This window comes from Oncorhynchus masou, chromosome 28 (assembly GCF_036934945.1).
Source record: "Oncorhynchus masou masou isolate Uvic2021 chromosome 28, UVic_Omas_1.1, whole genome shotgun sequence".
NCBI classification, from domain to species: Eukaryota; Metazoa; Chordata; class Actinopteri; order Salmoniformes; family Salmonidae; genus Oncorhynchus; species Oncorhynchus masou.
Window position 1 is genome coordinate 44,346,181 of NC_088239.1, and position 18,481 is coordinate 44,364,661.

The window sequence follows — 18,481 nt, forward strand, 5'->3', positions numbered from 1 at the left end:
CGATGGCTCTGAACGAACTTTATTTAACTATTTGCAAACTGGAAACCATTTATCCAGAGGCTGTATTCATTGTTGCTGGGGATTTTAACAAGGCTAATCTGAAAACAAGACTCCCTAAATTTTATCAGCATATCGATTGCGCAACCAGGGGTGGAAAAACCTTGGATCACTGTTACTCTAACTTCCGCGACGCATAAAAGGCCCTGCCCCGCCCCCCTTTCGGAAAAGCTGACCACGACTCCATTTTGCTGATACCTGCCTACAGACAAAAACTAAAACAAGAAGCTCCCACGCTGAGGTCTGTCCAACGCTGGTCCGACCAAGCTGACTCCACACTCCAAGACTGCTTCCATCACGTGGACTGGGACATGTTTCGTATTGCGTCAGATAACAACATTGACGAATACGCTGATTCGGTGTGCGAGTTCATTAGAACGTGTGTTGAAGATGTCGTTCCCATAGCAACGATTAAAACATTCCCTAACCAAAAACCGTGGATTGATGGCAGCATTCGCGTGAAACTGAAAGCACCGAACCACTGCTTTTAATCAGGGCAAGGTGTCTGGTAACATGACCGAGTACAAACAGTGCAGCTATTCCCTCCGCAAGGCTATCAAACAAGCTAAGCGTCAGTACAGAGACAAAGTAGAATCTCAATTCAACGGCTCAGACACAAGAGGCATGTGGCAGGGTCTACAGTCAATCACGGACTACAGGAAGAAATCCAGCCCAGTCACGGACCAGGATGTCTTGCTCCCAGGCAGACTAAATAACTTTTTTGCCCGCTTTGAGGACAATACAGTGCCACTGACACGGCCTGCAACGGAAACATGCGGTCTCTCCTTCACTGCAGCCGAGGTGAGTAAAACATTTAAACGTGTTAACCCTCGCAAGGCTGCAGGCCCAGACGGCATCCCCAGCCGCGCCCTCAGAGCATGTGCAGACCAGCTGGCTGGTGTGTTTACGGACATATTCAATCAATCCCTATACCAGTCTGCTGTTCCCACATGCTTCAAGAGGGCCACCATTGTTCCTGTTCCCAAGAAAGCTAAGGTAACTGAGCTAAACGACTACCACCCCGTAGCACTCACTTCCGTCATCATGAAGTGCTTTGAGAGACTAGTCAATGACCATATCACCTCCACCCTACCTGACACCCTAGACCCACTCCAATTTGCTTACCGCCCAAATAGGTCCACAGACGATGCAATCTCAACCACACTGCACACTGCCCTAACCCATCTGGACAAGAGGAATACCTATGTGAGAATGCTGTTCATCGACTACAGCTCGGCATTCAACACCATAGTACCCTCCAAGCTCGTCATCAAGCTCGAGACCCTGGGTCTCGACCCCGCCCTGTGCAACTGGGTACTGGATTTCCTGACGGGCCGCCCCCAGGTGGTGAGGGTAGGTAACAACATCTCCTCCCCGCTGATCCTCAACACTGGGGCCCCACAAGGGTGCGTTCTGAGCCCTCTCCTGTACTCCCTGTTCACCCACGACAGCGTGGCCACGCACGCCTCCAACTCAATCATCAAGTTTGCGGACGACACAACAGTGGTAGGCTTGAATACCAACAACGACGAGACGGCCTACAGGGAGGAGGTGTGGGCCCTCGGAGTGTGGTGTCAGGAAAATAACCTCACACTCAACGTCAACAAAACTAAGGAGATGATTGTGGACTTCAGGAAACAGCAGAGGGAACACCCCCTATCCACATCGATGGAACAGTAGTGGAGAGAGTAGCAAGTTTTAAGTTCCTCGGCATACACATCACAGACAAACTGAATTGTTCCACTCACACAGACAGCATCGTGAAGAAGGCGCAGCAGCGCCTCTTCAACCTCAGGAGGCTGAAGAAATTCGGCTTGTCACCAAAAGCACTCACAAACTTCTACAGATGCACAATCGAGAGCATCCTGGCGGGCTGCATCACCGCCTGGTACGGCAACTGCTCCGCCCTCAACCGTAAGGCTCTCCAGAGGGTAGTGAGGTCTGCACAACGCATCACCGGGGGCAAACTACCTGCCCTCCAGGACACCTACACCACCCGATGTTACAGGAAGGCCATAAAGATCATCAAGGACATCAACCACCCGAGCCACTGCCTGTTCACCCCGCTATCATCCAGAAGGCGAGGTCAGTACAGGTGCATCAAAGCTGGGACCGAGAGACTGAAAAACAGCTTCTATCTCAAGGCCATCAGACTGTTAAACAGCCACCACTAACATTGAGTGGCTGCTGCCAACACACTGACACTGACTCAACTCCAGCCACTTTAGGAATGGGAATTGATGGGAAATGATGTAAATATATCACTAGCCACTTTAAACAATGCTACCTTATATAATGTTACTTACCCTACATTATTCAGCTCATATGCATACGTATATACTGTACTCTATATCATCAACTGCATCCTTATGTAATACATGTATCACTAGCCACTTTAACTATGCCACTTTGTTTACATACTCATCTCATATGTATATTCTGTACTCGATACCATCTACTGTATCTTGCCTATGCTGCTCTGTACCATCACTCATTCATATATCCTTATGTACATATTCTTTATCCCCTTACACTGTGTATAAGACAGTAGTTTAGGAATTGTTGGTTATTACTGCATTGTCGGAACTAGAAGCACAAGCATTTCGCTACACTCGCATTAACATCTGCTAACCATGTGTATGTGACAAATAAAATTTGATTTGATTTTGATTTGATTTGAAGTGACACAGTTTCACCTGGTTAATATAGCTAAATATGCAGGTTTAAAAACCTTAAAGGCTTTGATGTTTATGGTTAGGTACACGTTGGAGCAATGACAGTCCTTTTTCCGCGAATGCGCACTGCACCGATTATTTGCAACGCAGGACACGCGAGATAAACTAGTAATATCATCAACCATGTGTAGTTAACTGGTGATTAGGATTGATTGATTGTTTTTTATAAGATAAGTTTAATGCTAGCTAGCAACTTACATTGGCTTCTTACTGCATTTGCGTAACAGATAGGCTCCTCGTGGAGTGCAATGAGAGGCAGGTGGTTAGAGTGTTGGACTAGTTAATGTAAGGTTCCAAGATTGAATCCCCGAGCTGACAAGGTAAAAATCTGTCATTCTGCCGCTGAACAAGGCAGTTAACCCACCGTTCATAGGCCGTCATTGAAAATAAGAACATGTTCTTAACTGACTTGCCAAGTTAAATAAAGGTGTAAAATATATATATATATATAAAAAATAAAATTGGCCAAATCGGTGTCCAAAAATACCGATTTCCGATTGTTATGAAAACTTGAAATCGGTCCTAATTAATCGGCCATTCCGATTAATCGGTCAACCTCTGGTATGTAGTACATCTCAACGGATGTGTCAATGAATGTGTCCGTGATTGATTTGAAGACAGATTGCATACAGTAATAGTATGGTGTGACAATTGTATTTAATTTTTCAGATGCTGTGTACACTATATAATTTACCATTCTGTGGCATCACCTCGCATGTGATGAGTGGGTGAAACTACAACACAATACAACTTGTTAAGTGAAGTGAGTAATCATGGGTATAATCATATCACAGTGCATTTTTAAAAAGGCTGGAATTATGATTTAACCAGGCCATCACCAAGGATATTAGTCATAGCCTACATGTGTTTTGTTTAGCTCATAGAGTAGAATTATGCTGAAACTGTGAGCATGTAGAAGTTATTCAGATATACTGACAGGTCATCCTACAAAAGACAGGGAAATACATTTTTAGGTTCATTAGCATGTTCTACTGATACCAATTGGTCAAATAAAAGTAGTGGGATTTACTTAATGGAACATGGTGGATACCTCTCCAAACAGGAAAGCTATATTCCCAGCCACTGCTAGTGCATGGCCATGCCTGGAGAGGTAGAGACGCGGTAATGGAGAAATAACATGGAAACAACTTGCTCCATCTACCTCTAACAGTGCTTCCCAACTCCAGTCCTCGAGTACCCCCAGCAGCACACATTTTTGTTGTGGTCCCGGACAAACATAACTCAACTCATTGAGGGCCTGATGATTAGCTGACAAGTTGAATCAGGTGTGCTTGTCCTAGGATGCAATAAAAATGTGTAAGTTTGGGGGTACATGATCCTCTAGAACAGTGTTTCCCCAAACTCAGTCCTGGGGCAGGGTGAACCTTTGGTTTTTGCAGTAGCGCTATACAGCTGAATAATCCAAGCTTGATGATGGGTTGGTTACTTGAATCAACTGTGTATTGCTAGGGCAAAAAAATGAAATGTGCACCCAGGGAAGGCCCCAGGACCCAGCCTTCGGACCGAGTTTGGGGAAACTCTGTTCTAGAGGATCATGTTCTCTCATGTTTCAGACAGACAGACAGAGTGAGTTACTTACCTGGGGCTTGGCGGTTCATCTTTTGTTTCCTTGTCAACCCTGTGTCCACTTGCTAAGGCCATTCTGTCTATAGAAACAGACACAAGTGGGTCGGTCTAAAGATGTTATTTGATTTTATTTGCTTTACCATAAGTGTTGTGGAGGAGAAGGAATTTGCCTTAGGAGATCCTAGTATAGTTTGCTGGCAAAACCCTAGCAATGACCACAAACAGACCCCATGGAGCAGAAAGTAAAGCAATTTATTTCACATGACTTACCCACCTAGTGCACACTTTATGGGCATGGAGTATAAATATATCAGAAGAAAAAATGACCTTGTGAATGCAGAATGCAACACTTGATAGCCTAGAATGCAAAAGCTGGAAGAAAAACAGACACTGCATGATTTGTCAATAGAATGCAAGTGGATATAACCTTTTTTTGACAGTGAATGTAAGACTAAAACAATAGAATTCAATGCAGCATATTTCATAGAGTCGTCATATAGCCTCCCAATAATATTATTTTGAATAATTGATCACAGCTCATGTTTTCTCAGAATAGGCCAAAACTAGGTCATGTACTTTCAGTTCAATACATTTAACCACAAATTAATGTTTTATTTGTACCAGAGGGAGAATAAACCTTAATAGACAAGTGCCACGTGGTTTCCCGTAGTCTACTGTGGCTGCAGAAAGAAGCGCTGCTTAGCCATAAATCTGATTTCAGACCGGCTTTTCCAACCTTCAGCCGACATCAAGCCGATGCATAAAATGACGCCATTAAACCGCGCACTGATCCACAGTCAGTCCTTCAGCACCGCTCTAAAATTCAATCGCATAGTGCGCTGTCCTCGGCACAGAGAGACATTCGAGAGGACGTGTGCGATATCCATTTTGTACATTTGCCGGTGTTGTCAATTCGGTTTGGGCTACTGGGTTATAAACACGTCATTTAATAACCGCTAGCCTTTCAAGGCTAAATCAGAAGGCATCCTGGACGAAACGGGTGCACCGAAGATCCCTACGCAGCATGGATTCTATGTAACTCCGGTAAAATGTAATGAGGAGATGGCTCCGGGAGAGAGAGATCATCAGGGTACCAGCCGTATAGTGTTGGTCAAGAAAATTATCATGAAAGATGGGCCCACGGTATGTGAATTAATTGTCTTTATTTCGGTATCCTACCAATTGTAACCGGGAATGTGTATGTAACAATGTAACTGATTTTCACATAAACGGCAAAGGATGCAACATCAGCTGTGAGTGCGCCTGCGGTAGCGGCAGGTTATGACATAAACGGACATTATGCGCTCGAGATACTGTACCTTGTGAAACATTTTACGGCTCTGTCAGCGTACAGTGCACCACATTTTTCTGTAATGCTATTGCCAAACAGCTTTGAAATTTGTATCAATTTGTTAATAGATAGTGATAGGAGATGGGTACATTGCAACCTCTATTGGAAGGACGCGTCCGGTAATATATTTGCGTCTTTCAGTCGGCCTAGCTGCAGATTGAATGAAGACTGTATAACATTGTCATGCGGCTGCCATTAGCCTTACTGTATTACATAACACCCTCTCAACGCAATCTGTTTGCATGATAATTCCATAATCATATTCATTGACTGGTGCATTATCATGATAATGCCATAAAAATGCTTAAAGCCTATTTGTTTATTTTATGTATAGATAATAGAGTCCAGATCCCCTGCAATAAAAATAAGACACTTTTTTATTGCAGTAACCTCTATCCTTTCATGAACTGTTGGTGTTGATGATGTTGGAGGTGCTCCAGGCAAGTTGTGTGTCCCACAGTGCCCTCGGATTTAAACCTCCTCATAGGCTAAACACTAGCCAATAGCCAGCTGTGAGGACCATAGAAGGTGTTACCATGGTGTTTCCTTGGAAAGAGGACCTGGACCAAAAACAAAATTACAGATGGCCTAATTTAAAAATAAACAAGATTCTATTCTATTATGTAATCTGAGCTATCACAGCAAAGTGGATTGGGACATTCATTTTAGATCAGTGGTTTAATTTGTAGCAAACAACACAAATTAGGCCTAAGTCTATTTTTCACAGCATGGTAAGAAAACAAAGATTCAATCTCAATTAGGCCTGGCTACAGTGTACAGTGGGGCAAAAAGTATTTAGTCAGACACCAATTGTGCAAGTTCTCCCACTTAAAAAGATGAGAGAGGCCTGTAATTTTCATCATAGGTACACTTCAACTATGACAGACAAAATGAGAAAAAAAATCCTGAAAATCACATTGTAGGATTTTTTATGAATTTATTTGCAAATTATGGTGGAAAATAAGTATTTGGTCAATAACAAAAGTTTCTCAATACTTTGTTATATACCCTTTGTTGGCAATGACAGAGGTCAAACATTTTTTGTAAGTCTTCACAAGATTTTCACAAACTGTTGCTGGTATTTTGGACCATTCCTCCATGCAGATCTCCTCCAGAGCAGTGATGTTTTGGGGCTGTTGCTGGGCAACACGGACTTTCAACTCCCTCCAAAGATTTTCTATGGGTTGAGATCTGGAGACTGGCTAGGCCACTCCTTGAAATACTTCTTACGAAGCCACTCCTTCATTGCCCGGACGGTGTGTTTGGGATCATTGTCATGCTGAAAGACCCAGCCACGTTTCATCTTCAATGCCCTTGCTGATGGAAGGAGGTTGTCACTCAAAATCTCACAATACATGGCCCCATTCATTCTTTCCTTTACACGGATCAATCGCCCTGGTCCCTTTGAAGAAAAACAGCCCCAAAGCATGATGTTTCCACCCCCATGCTTCACAGTAGGTATGGTGTTCTTTGGATGCAACTCAGCATTCTTTGTCCTCCAAACACGACGAGTTGAGTTTTTACCAAAAAGTTCTATTTTAGTTTGATCTGACCATATGACATTCTCCCAATCTTCTTCTTGATCATCCAAATTCTCTATAGCAAACTTCAGACGGGCCTGGACATGTACTGGCTTAAGCAGGGGGACACGTCTGGCACTGCAGGATTTGAGTCCCTGGCGGCGTAGTGTGTTACTGATGGTAGGCTTTGTTACTTTGGTCCCAGCTCTCTGCAGGTCATTCACTAGGTCCCCCGTGTGGTTCTGGGTTTTTTACTCAGCTCTTTGGTCTTGGCCATAGTGGAGTTTGGAGTGTGACTGTTTGAGGTTGTGGACAGGTGTATTTTATACTGATAACATGTTCAAATAGGTGCCAATAATGCAGGTAACGAGTGGAGGACAGAGGCGCCTCTTAATAGACGAAGTTACAGGTCTGTGAGAGCCAGAAATCTTGCTTGTTTGTAGGTGACCAAATACTTATTTTGCAAATAAATTCATAAAAAATCCTACAATGTGATTTTCTGGAATTTCTTCCTCATTTTGTCTGTCATAGTTGAAGTGTACCTATGATGAAAATTACAGGCCTCTCTCATCTTTTTAAGTGGGAGAACTTCCACAATTGGTGACTGACTAAATACTTTTTTGCCCCACTGTATGTCTAATTTCTCAGTTTAGACTAGGTGACGATGACGTGATTTGCTCTTTGCGTGACAGCGAGCTGAGAACACAACCACGTCTCAATCTCCCCCAGTCCTCACTCACGCATACATATTACATACACACAGCAAACTTGGTGCACTCAAGTTGTGAGGACTAGGGAATTGGGGGGCCCATCTCGTCTCCACTGTTATGTAACGGCCATGTCCCAAGCTTCCCAAGCTGCAGGCTGCCTCACGCTGTGCTGTGAAGTAGCTAGGGGCCTGTGCTAATCTATCTATCTTTTCTATGCCACTGCCTTCCTCAAATACCACTGCTGTCTGTCCTTGCTCAGGGGTGTCCTGGGAGACAATGGCCACGTGGATGTCTTCAAATAGCAAAGTGACTGATTCATATTGACAGAGAAGCAGTGGGCTTTTTTTATTGATCATTTTTGTTTGGACTCCTTGACAATCCCATTCAGAAGAACGATCTACAGTATAGAGTGGAGATCAATAAATGGTTGCCTTAGTAAATTGTTTTCCTAATAGTGCATATTGTATGTGTGCTTCCCAAAAGAATAGACTGCATTTGTCAAAATAAGTCTAGGCACTCAAATACAGCAAACCGATTTATAGGGTCCTGATAATGTTTTTTTATATGCTTTGTGATTATGGTGGATGTTGATCATCTCAAGTTACCTTTTTGAAAAGCTGTTTACATTTTTCTAACACTGTAAGAGCTGCTCATTTCCATAGTGTATGTTTTAACATGGAATACAATATGTTCTAAAATGGCTGACTTTCTTTACTGTGTGTTGCAGCCGGGCCAGGGTATTGGCAGACCCAGTGTTTCCCATGCTGTGGTGGTCATCTTCCTGGAGTTCTTTGCCTGGGGTCTCCTTACCACTCCAATGCTGACAGTGAGTTCCATCTCTATCTGGCTTGCCTGCCTATCTTTCAAATTGGTATTTTGACCAACCAGATCAGCTTTGAAAAAGAGCTGATGTGAAAAGATCTGATGCGATTGGTCAAAATACAAATTTGTGTAATAAAACGTCAGAGTTAGACTGCCTCTGCCTAATTATGATCTTTTTCCATTTACACATCACCCTAATTCAGATCTTTTTCCAGTAATTGGTATTTTGATGAATCAGATAAGCTCTTTTGACCGTAATTTGGCAAAATATCAGAATTGGGCTAGCTAGGTCTCTCCAGGTCTATTTACACCAGGGGTGTCAAACTCATTCCATGGAGGGCCTACTTTCTGCAGCTTTTTTGTTTGTCCTTTCACTTAAGACCGAGACAACCAGGTGAGGGGATTTCATTACTAATTAGTGAATTTAATGAATGAATCAAGTACAAGGGAGGAGTGAAAACCCGCTGACATTCAGCCCTCCTTGAAATGAGTTTGACATGTGATCTGCACTGAAAAAAAATTAAGGTTCTTAAATGTTTCTTCCTCAGCTCTTAAGGTTCCTTTATGAACACTTGTGCGATAAATATCCTTTGAGTTAAGTGTGGGGTGCTTGATGTGGCATCTACGGTTCTTCAGAATTTGGAAAGGTTGTTGAAATATTTTGTGTTGATTCAAGAATTCAATGAAGGCTGTAAATATTTAAATTAACACTTAAAATATCCTCAGTACTGGTGTTAATAACCAGAGTTGATCCAAAACCATGCTCATCATTATCATATTTCCCAGCATGATCTATACGTTTGATTTTAAAATATATATTTGTTTCAATATCTATGTTTTTGCATGTACATTGATTGATTAATTCATGTCAAGCTACTCAAATATAAATAACATAAATTGTTCTAAACTATTCCAATCGGTTACTTGGACTTATTGCATATGTTACTGAAATGGTTGTTCCAGTTTAGATGTTTAAGGTAGTCTCATATTTTAGTCTTCCCAACCCTGGAAATAGTTCTGGATGCAGGTTGCAGATGGATAAAAAGTTCCCACATGTTGGTTAGCCCCACTGTGGCTGGATTCCAATGGGAATTGCACATCACTTTGCAAGCCAGAATCACACATCTCTTTCCAAGCCAGCATAATGCAACTTGCAGGCCTAATGTGGCCTGTAAACCAAGAGTTTCAGGCCACTGTATTAGAGTAAAACTATGCCCTGAAAAATAAATCCTTATGAAATATGTTTCATTTTTTTAATAACATTTTATGACAACCTATTCTCTTAGGATCTCAATTGGTAAAAAGGCTAAGGAATGAAATTGGATGAGTGCAACAAGCATGTCTCTGTCAATAGCAAACACATTCATGGGTGCTAATTCAAAAATTCACCTGAAAGGCACCGTGGGAAATATGCAAATAGGCCTTGAAACCCAACAGCAGGTCTATTGAATTCTGGTCCTGGAAGGCCGAAACATGTCTGGTTTTGCATTTTTGTATGTTTATTCAAAGAACCATCCCATGTATGGTTCATTCAGACACCCTCAAATGGTTCTCCTATTGCACGTTTATTTTTAAGAGTGTAGGGCTCTTTCTAAAACAAAATGGCCTTGATTCCTCGCATCCATCTTTTCATAATATCTTGTGGACAGACGACGTAAACATACAGTTGAAGTCAGAAGTTTACATACACCGTAGCCAAATACATTTAAACTTAGTTTTTCACAATTCCTGACATTTAATCCTTGTAAATATTCCCTGTTTTAGGTAATTTAGGATCACCACTTTATTTTAAGAATGTGGAATGTCAGAATAAAAGGAGAGAGCATGATTTATTTCAGCTTTTATTTCTTTCATCACATTCCTAGTGGGAGTGGGTCAGAAGTTTACATACAATCAATTAGTATTTGGTAGCATTGCCTTTAAATTGTTTAACTTGGTTCAAATGTTTCGGGTGGCCTTCTACAAGCTTCCCACAATGTGTTGGGTGAATTATGGCTCATTCCTCCTGACAGAGCTGGTGAAACTGAGTCAGGCCTCCTTGCTCGTTCCATAAGATTGAGGTCAGGGCTTTGCGATGGCCACTCCAATACCTTGACTTTGTTGTCCTTAAGCCATTTTGACACAACTTTGGAAGTATGCTTGGGGTCATTGCCCATTTGGAAGACCCATTTGCGACCAAGCTTTAACTTCCTGACTGATGTCTTGAGATGTTGCTTCAATGTATCCACATATTTTTCCTGCCTCATGATGCCATCTAGTTTGTGAAGTACACGTGTCCCTCCTGCAGCAAAGCACCGCCACAACATGATGCTGCCACCCCCGTGCTTCACGGTTGGGATGGGGATCTTCAGCTTGCAAGCCACCCCCTTTTTCCTCCAAACATAAATGGTCATTATGGCCAAACAGTTCTATTTTTGTTTCATCAGACCAGAGGACATTTCTCCAAAAGTAAAACAAATCAAAAAGTACTATCTTTGTCCCCATGTGCAGTTGCAAACTGTAGTCTGTCTTTTTGATGGCGGCTTTGGAGCAGTGGCTTCTTCCTTGCTGAGCGCCCTTTTGGGTTATGCCGATATAGGGCTCATTTTACTGTGAATATAGATACCTTTGTACCTGTTTCCTCCAGCATCTTCACAAGGTCCTTTGCTGTTGTTCTGGGATTGATTTACACATTTCGCACCAAAATATGTTCATCTCTAGGAGACAGAATGCGTCTACTTTCTGAGCGGTACGACGGCTGCATGGTCTTATGGTGTTTATACTTGGGTACTATTGTTTGTACAGATGAACGTGATACCTTCAGGCGTTTGGAAATTGCTCCCAAGGATGAACCAGACTTGTGGAGGTCTACAATTTTTTTTCTAAGGTCTTGGCTGATTTCTTTTGACTTACCCATGATGTCAAGCAGAGGCACTGAGTTTGAAGGTATCCTTTTTTCAGTGACATTTTCAGTAACCTTAGATTAGTCCAGTTATAATCGCAATGGCATTGTCCATTAGCTGTTATAAAGCGGTACTACCCTCTCTATCGGTGCCCTGCAGATTAGCCTATCAGAAGCTTCTAAAGCCATGACATCTTTTTCTGGAAATTTCCAAGCTGTTTAAAGGCACAGTCAACTTAGTGTATGTAAACTTCTGACCCACTGGAATTGTGATACAGTGAATTGTAAGTGAAATAATCTGTCTGTAAACAATTGTTGGAAGAATTACTTGTGTCATGTACAAAGTAGATGTCCTAACCCGACTTGCCAAAACTATAGTTTGTTAACAATACATTTGTGGAGTGGTTGACAAATGAGTGTCATGCATAGGTGTAATAGGTGGCAGGGAAGTCAGGCGCAGGAGAGTCAAACTGAGTGTAAAATGGAGTCTTTTAATAAAGTTCCAAGAGTATGCTCCATAACACTAAATGTACAAACAAACCAAACATGGGTACGAGGACCCGACGCGCACCTATACAACAATCACACTATACTGACAATAAAACAATCTCTGACAAAGACATGAGGGGAAACAGAGGGTTAAATACACAACAGGTAATGAATGGGATTGAAAACAGGTGTGTGGGAAGACAAGACAAAACCAATGGAATATGAAAAAAGGATCAATGATGGCTAGAAGACCGGTGACGTCGAACGCCGAGCACCGCCCGAACAAGGAGAGGCAACGACTTCGGCAGAAGTCATGACAGTACCCCCCCCCCTGACGCGTCCTCCACCGGAACCCAGCATCTCTCCTCCGGCCCGTACCCCTCCCAGTCCACGAGGTACTGAAGGCCCCTCGCCCGACGTCTCGAATCCAAAATGGATCGAACAGAGTACGCCGGAACCCCTCGATGTCTAGAGGAGGCGGAGGAACATCACGCACTTCAGCCTCCTGGAGCAGGCCAGCCACCATCGGCCTGAGGAGAGAAACATGGAACGAGGGGTTAATACGGTAATGAGTGGGTAGTTGTAACCTATAACATACCTCGTTCACTCTCCTCAGGACTTTAAACGGCCCCACAAACCGCGGACCCAGCTTCCAGCAGAGCAGGCGAAGGGGCAGGTTTCGGGTCGAGAGCCAGACCCTGTCCCCTGGTGCGAACACTGGGGCCTCACTGCGGCGACGGTCTGCGCCAATTTTCTGGCGCCTTATGGCACGCTGAAGGTGGACGTGGGCTGCCTCCCAGGTTTCCTCAGCGTGCCGAAACCAATTGTCCACCGCAGAGGCCTCGGTCTGGCTCTGATGCCAAGGAGCCAGAACCGGCTGATACCATAATACACATTGAAAGGGAGTAAGGTTAGTGGAGGAGTGACGTAGCGAGTTCTGAGCCATCTCTGCCCAGGGCACGAACTTCGCCCACTCCCCGGCCGATCCTGGCAATAAGACTGCAGAAACCTACCCACATCCTGGTTAACTCTCTCCATCTGCCCATTACTCTCGGGGTGAAAACCTGAGGTAAGACTAATCGAGATCCCCAGACGCTCCATGAACGCCTTCCAGACCCTTGATGTGAACTGGGGACCCCGATCAAACACTATATCCTCAGGCACCCCATAGTGCCGGAAAACGTGTGTAAACAGGGCCTCTGCAGTTTGTAAGGCCATAGGGAGACCGGGCAAAGGGAGGAGACGACAGGACTTTGAAAACCGATCCACAATGACCAGGATTGTGGTGTAACCCTGTGAAGGTGGAAGATCAGTCAAAAAATCCACCGACAGGTGCGACCATGGCCGTTGAGGAACGGGTAGAGGTTGTAGCTTACCTCTGGGCAGGTGTCTAGGAGCCTTGCACTGGGCGCACACCGAACAGGAAGAAACATAAATCCTCACGTCCTTAGCTAAAGTGGGCCACCAGTACCTTCTTCAAGACAGCGCATCGTCCGACCTATCCCAGGATGACCAGAGGAGGGTGACGTGTGAGCCCAATATATCAATCGGTCGCGGACAGCAGACGGAATGTACAGACGACCAGCTGGACACTCAGGGCGAGAAGGCTCTGCACGTGACGCCCGCTCAATGTCCGCGTCCAGCTCCCACACTACAGGCGCCACCTGACACGAAGCTGGGAGTATGGGAGTGGGATCCATGGACCACTCCTCTGTGTCATACAGCCGAGACAATGCGTCTGCCTTAACGTTCTGGGAGCCTGGTCTGTAAGAAAGAGTAAACACAAAACGAGTGAAAAACATGGCCCACCTTGCCTGGCGAGGATTCAATCTCTTCGCCTGCCGGATGTACTCCAGATTGCGGTGGTCAGTCCAGATGAGAAAAGGGTGTTTAGCCCCCTCAAGCCAATGCCTCCACACCTTCAAGGCTTCTACGACAGCTAACAGCTCTCGGTTCCCCACATCATAGTTTCGCTCCGCCGGGCTGAGTTTCTTCGAAAAGAAAGCACAGGGGCGAAGCTTCAGTGGCGTACCCGAACGCTGAGAGAGCACTGCTCCTATCCCAGCTTCGGATGCGTCCACCTCCACTATGAATGGCAAAGAGGGATCCGGATGAGCCAGCACAGGCACCGAGGTAAACAGAGTCTTCAGGTGCTCAAAAGCCCTGTTCGCCTCAGCCAACCACTGCAAGCGCCCGGGCCCCCTTTTAGCAGTGAGGTAATGGGAGCTGCCACCTGACCAAAACCCCGGATAAACCTCCGGTAGTAATTGGAAAACCCCAAAAAACGCTGCAACTCCTTTACCGTGGTTGGAGTCGGCCAATTACGCACGGCTGTAATGCGGTCGCTCTCCATCTCCACTCCTGAAGTGGAAATCCGATGCCCTAGGAAGGAGATGGATTGTTGGAAAAACAAGCATTTCTCAGCCTTGACATATAGATCATGCTCCAACAGGCGACCAAGCACCCTGCGCACCAGGGACACATGCTCGGCGCGTGTAGCAGAGTATATCAGAATATCATCGATATACACCACTACACCCTGCCCGTGCAGGTCCCTGAAGATCTCATCTACAAATGATTGGAAAACTGATGGAGCATTCATCAACCCACATGGCATTACCAGGTACTCATAATGACCTGAGGTAGTGCTAAATGCCGTCTTCCACTCATCACCCTTCTTAATACGCACCAGATTGTACGCACTCCTGAGATCCAATTTTGTGAAAAAACGTGCCCCGTGCATTAAATTGATCAGAGGTAGCGGGTAACTATATTTCACTGTGATTTTATTAAGACCTCAATAATAAATGCACGTGCGTAAACCGCCATCCTTTTTTTCACAAAAAAGAAACTCGAAGAGACGGGTGAAATGGATGGCTGAATGAACCCCTGATGCAGGGATTCAGAGACATATGTCTCCATAGCCTCCGTCTCCGCTTGCGACAGGGGATACACGTGACTCTTGGGATATGCAGCGTCTACCAGGAGATCTATCGCACAATCCCCCCGTCGATGGGGTGGTAATTGAGTCGCCTTCTTTTTACAGAAGGCGAGAGCCAAATCGGCATATTCAGGGGGAATGCGCACGGTGGAGACCTGGTCTGGACTTTCCACCGTAGTAGCACCAACGGAAACCCCTAAACACCTACCTGAGCATTCTCGCGACCACCCCGTGAGAGCCCTCTGTGGCCAAGAAACAGTGGGGTTATGACAAACTAACCAGGGTAGGCCTAGCACCACAGAATACGCAGGAGAATCAATAAGGAAAAGACTAATCTTCTCCTTGTGACCCTCCTGCGTTATCATACACAAAGGTGCGGTTACCTCCCTGATAAACCCTGACCCTAATGGTCGACTATCTAAGGCATGAATAGGGAAAGGCATATCCACAGGAACAATAGGGATCCCTAAACTATGAGCTAGACTTTTATTAATGAAATTCCCAGCCGCACCTGAATCTACTAGTGCCTTATACTGGGAATGCAGTGAAAAATCAGGAAAAGAGACAGAGACAAACATTAGTGCAGCAGAGGGCTCTGGATGAGAATGGTGCCTACTCACCTGGGGTGACGCCAGAATGCCCTGCCTGCCCTCTCTATTCCCAGAGGAACCAACCCGGCACCGATCAGCAGTGTGCCCTCTGCGACCATGAATGGTGCTCGAGCGGGAACCCCCTCCGGTCTCCCTACGCACCATCCCTCCCAATTCCATAGGTTTGGGAGAGAGGGTGCGGGAGGATGGAACAACCAGACCCCGATCTAGACATCCACGAGTAGCCAGCATGTTGTCCAGCTTGATGGACATGTCCACCAGCTGGTCGAAGGTGAGGGTGGTGTCTCTACAGGCCAGCTCCCGACGGACGTCCTCGCGTAGACTACAACGGTAATGGTTGATCAGGGCCCTGTCGCTCCATCCAGCGCCGGCAGCCAAGGTCCTAAACTCCAAAGCAAAATCCTGGGCACTCCTCGTCTCCTGTCTCAGATGATAGAGGAGCTCACCCGCTGCTTTGCCTTCAGGTGGGTGATCGAATACTATCCGGAATTGGCGGGTGAACTCCTCAAAATGGTCCAACGCCGCATCCTCCCTTCTACACACAGAGCTGGCCCATTCCAGGGCTTTCCCGGTGAGGCATGAGACAAGGGCGTAACTCTTCTCACGGTCAGATGGTACTGGGGAGGCCGTGGCTAGATATAAGTTCAGTTTGAAGAGGAAACCCTGGCAGCCGGCAGTATCTCCGTTGTATCCCGTGGGTAGGGATAAATGGATCCTCGATTCCGGAGAGGAAAAAACGTTCACGGGAGATTCCGGTTGTGGTGGTGGTGGCGCTGGAGAAACTCAGTCTCTCCCAGCGATCCATTTTCTAGACAATGTGCTCCATGACGGAGCTGATACAGTCAAGCTCCCTCGCTTGTTCCTGAATGCGTTCCTCCAGGTCCATGGGCATAGTGTCCTCTCCTGCTGACTTCAATATATATTGGTCAGAGATTCTGTCATGCATAGGTGTAATAGGTGGCAGGAAGTCAGGCGCAGGAGAATCAAACTGAGTGTAAAATGGAGTCTTTTAATAAAGTTCCAAGAGTATGCTCCATAACACTAAATGTACAAACAAACCAAACATGGGTACGAGGACCCGACGCGCACCTATACAACAATCACACTATACTGACAATAAAACAATCTCTGACAAAGACATGAGGGGAAACAGAGGGTTAAATACACAACAGGTAATGAATGGGATTGAAAACAGGTGTGTGGGAAGACAAGACAAAACCAATGGAAAATGAAAAAAGGATCAATGATGGCTAGAAGACAATTGACGTTGAACGCCGAGCACCGCCCGAACAAGGAGAGGCAACAACTTCGGCAGAAGTCGTGACAATGAGTTTTAAAGACTACAACTTAAGTGTATGTAAACTTCTGACTTCAACTGGAAAAGGTCTGTCATGATACAAGGGGATGCGTGAGATAATTAGCAGCATTTGTTCTGGTGCTTTGGACAAATCATGACTTCACAGGTGTTAGCATCTTTTCAAATTTTGGAAGTGGAGGGGACATTTGGCCCATAGACTTTCCCTTAACTTGCAAAGAGACAGGGTGGAGCTTTTTACTCCTATTCCGTTCCGATCCTCATTCTATCTCTTCTCTTAACCCAGAACACTCTGGGTCCATATGTGTTAACTGAGATAAATCTCAAAACTCATTGGGACCGAGGGCCCTCGGCCTTTCCCTCCAATACGGTTGAGAAGGAGGTGAGAAAGTAGGTAATGAGGAATTACAGAAATACTAATTGTCTATAGGTCTCTATCGCTCTCTATCTTGTTCTTTCTGACACTGTACAGTCATCCTTCTCTTGCTCTTATTTTCCTCTTCATCTTTCTATTCTCACCTTCTCTCTCTGTCTATCTTCCCTCTCTGTCAACCTTCCCGTTTGAATGGTCTAGTAAAACGCACGTGTTGTTTTTTTAGGGTAGGTTTCTTGTCTTGTTAAAATGCGTGTGTGTGTGTGTGTGTGTGTGTGTGTGTGTGTGTGTGTGTGTGTGTGTGTGTTATGGTTTCTTGGCAGCCTTTCCATTGAACAGCCCTGTTTAAGATGTTTGTGGTTTTTCTGTTCTTTGCAGGTTTTACATGAAACTTTTCCACAGCACACGTTTCTGATGAATGGTCTCATTCAAGGGGTAAAGGTAAGACATCAGGCTTAGAAATAACTATTTAGCAAAGACTACGAACAGTATATCTCCCCAAAAAATTAACCAACAATGCCATTTATTGATCACCTCTATGCCCCCCCCATAGAGTTGAACAAAAGCAGCACATTCTTTATTCTGTGTACTCCAGCTGATCTTTTTTCAGTATCTTATTATTTCATATCAAGTGTATGTTTATTGTAGGTTTATTATAGGTCATAAAACGAGCCATTTGTGTGCTGCAACATGATTGTAATCAAGCTCGCTCTCATTTCCTTTAAAGATGAATGAGCCTTCTCATTATGGGTTCCCGGTAACCATGGCAATTTTAACAGAGGCTCCTACCCTCTTCACCCTCCTCCTCAACAGGGTCTTCTGTCCTTCATGAGCGCCCCTCTGATTGGTGCCTTGTCAGACGTGTGGGGCAGACGGTCCTTCCTATTGGTCACTGTGTTCTTCACCTGCGCCCCCATCCCGCTTATGAGACTCAGTCCCTGGTAAGACCGCCCGTTTCTACTGGCCAAGAAAAAAAATCACTATTGTGATTTGGTTTAGTATTCATTGTTTATTTGATTAGAATTAAACAATAAGCACATTTAAACATGAAATATACAGTTAGACAAAAAGTCAAAGTAAAACCACATA

The 18,481-nt window shown here is 44.8% G+C and overlaps 1 protein-coding gene across 1 annotated transcript in view; it reads left to right on the forward strand.

Annotated features, from left to right (window-relative positions):
* The first annotated feature begins 5,194 nt into the window (after positions 1 to 5,194).
* LOC135517649 (hippocampus abundant transcript 1 protein-like) overlaps positions 5,195 to 18,481 on the forward strand; it is a 32,449-nt gene continuing 19,162 nt past the window's right edge. The window contains exons 1-4 of the mRNA XM_064942149.1: positions 5,195 to 5,522; positions 8,688 to 8,786; positions 17,771 to 17,833; positions 18,206 to 18,333. Of these exons, the coding sequence (XP_064798221.1) occupies positions 5,442 to 5,522; positions 8,688 to 8,786; positions 17,771 to 17,833; positions 18,206 to 18,333 (371 nt within the window). The 5' untranslated portion in view covers positions 5,195 to 5,441. The remainder of the gene's footprint in view (positions 5,523 to 8,687; positions 8,787 to 17,770; positions 17,834 to 18,205; positions 18,334 to 18,481) is intronic.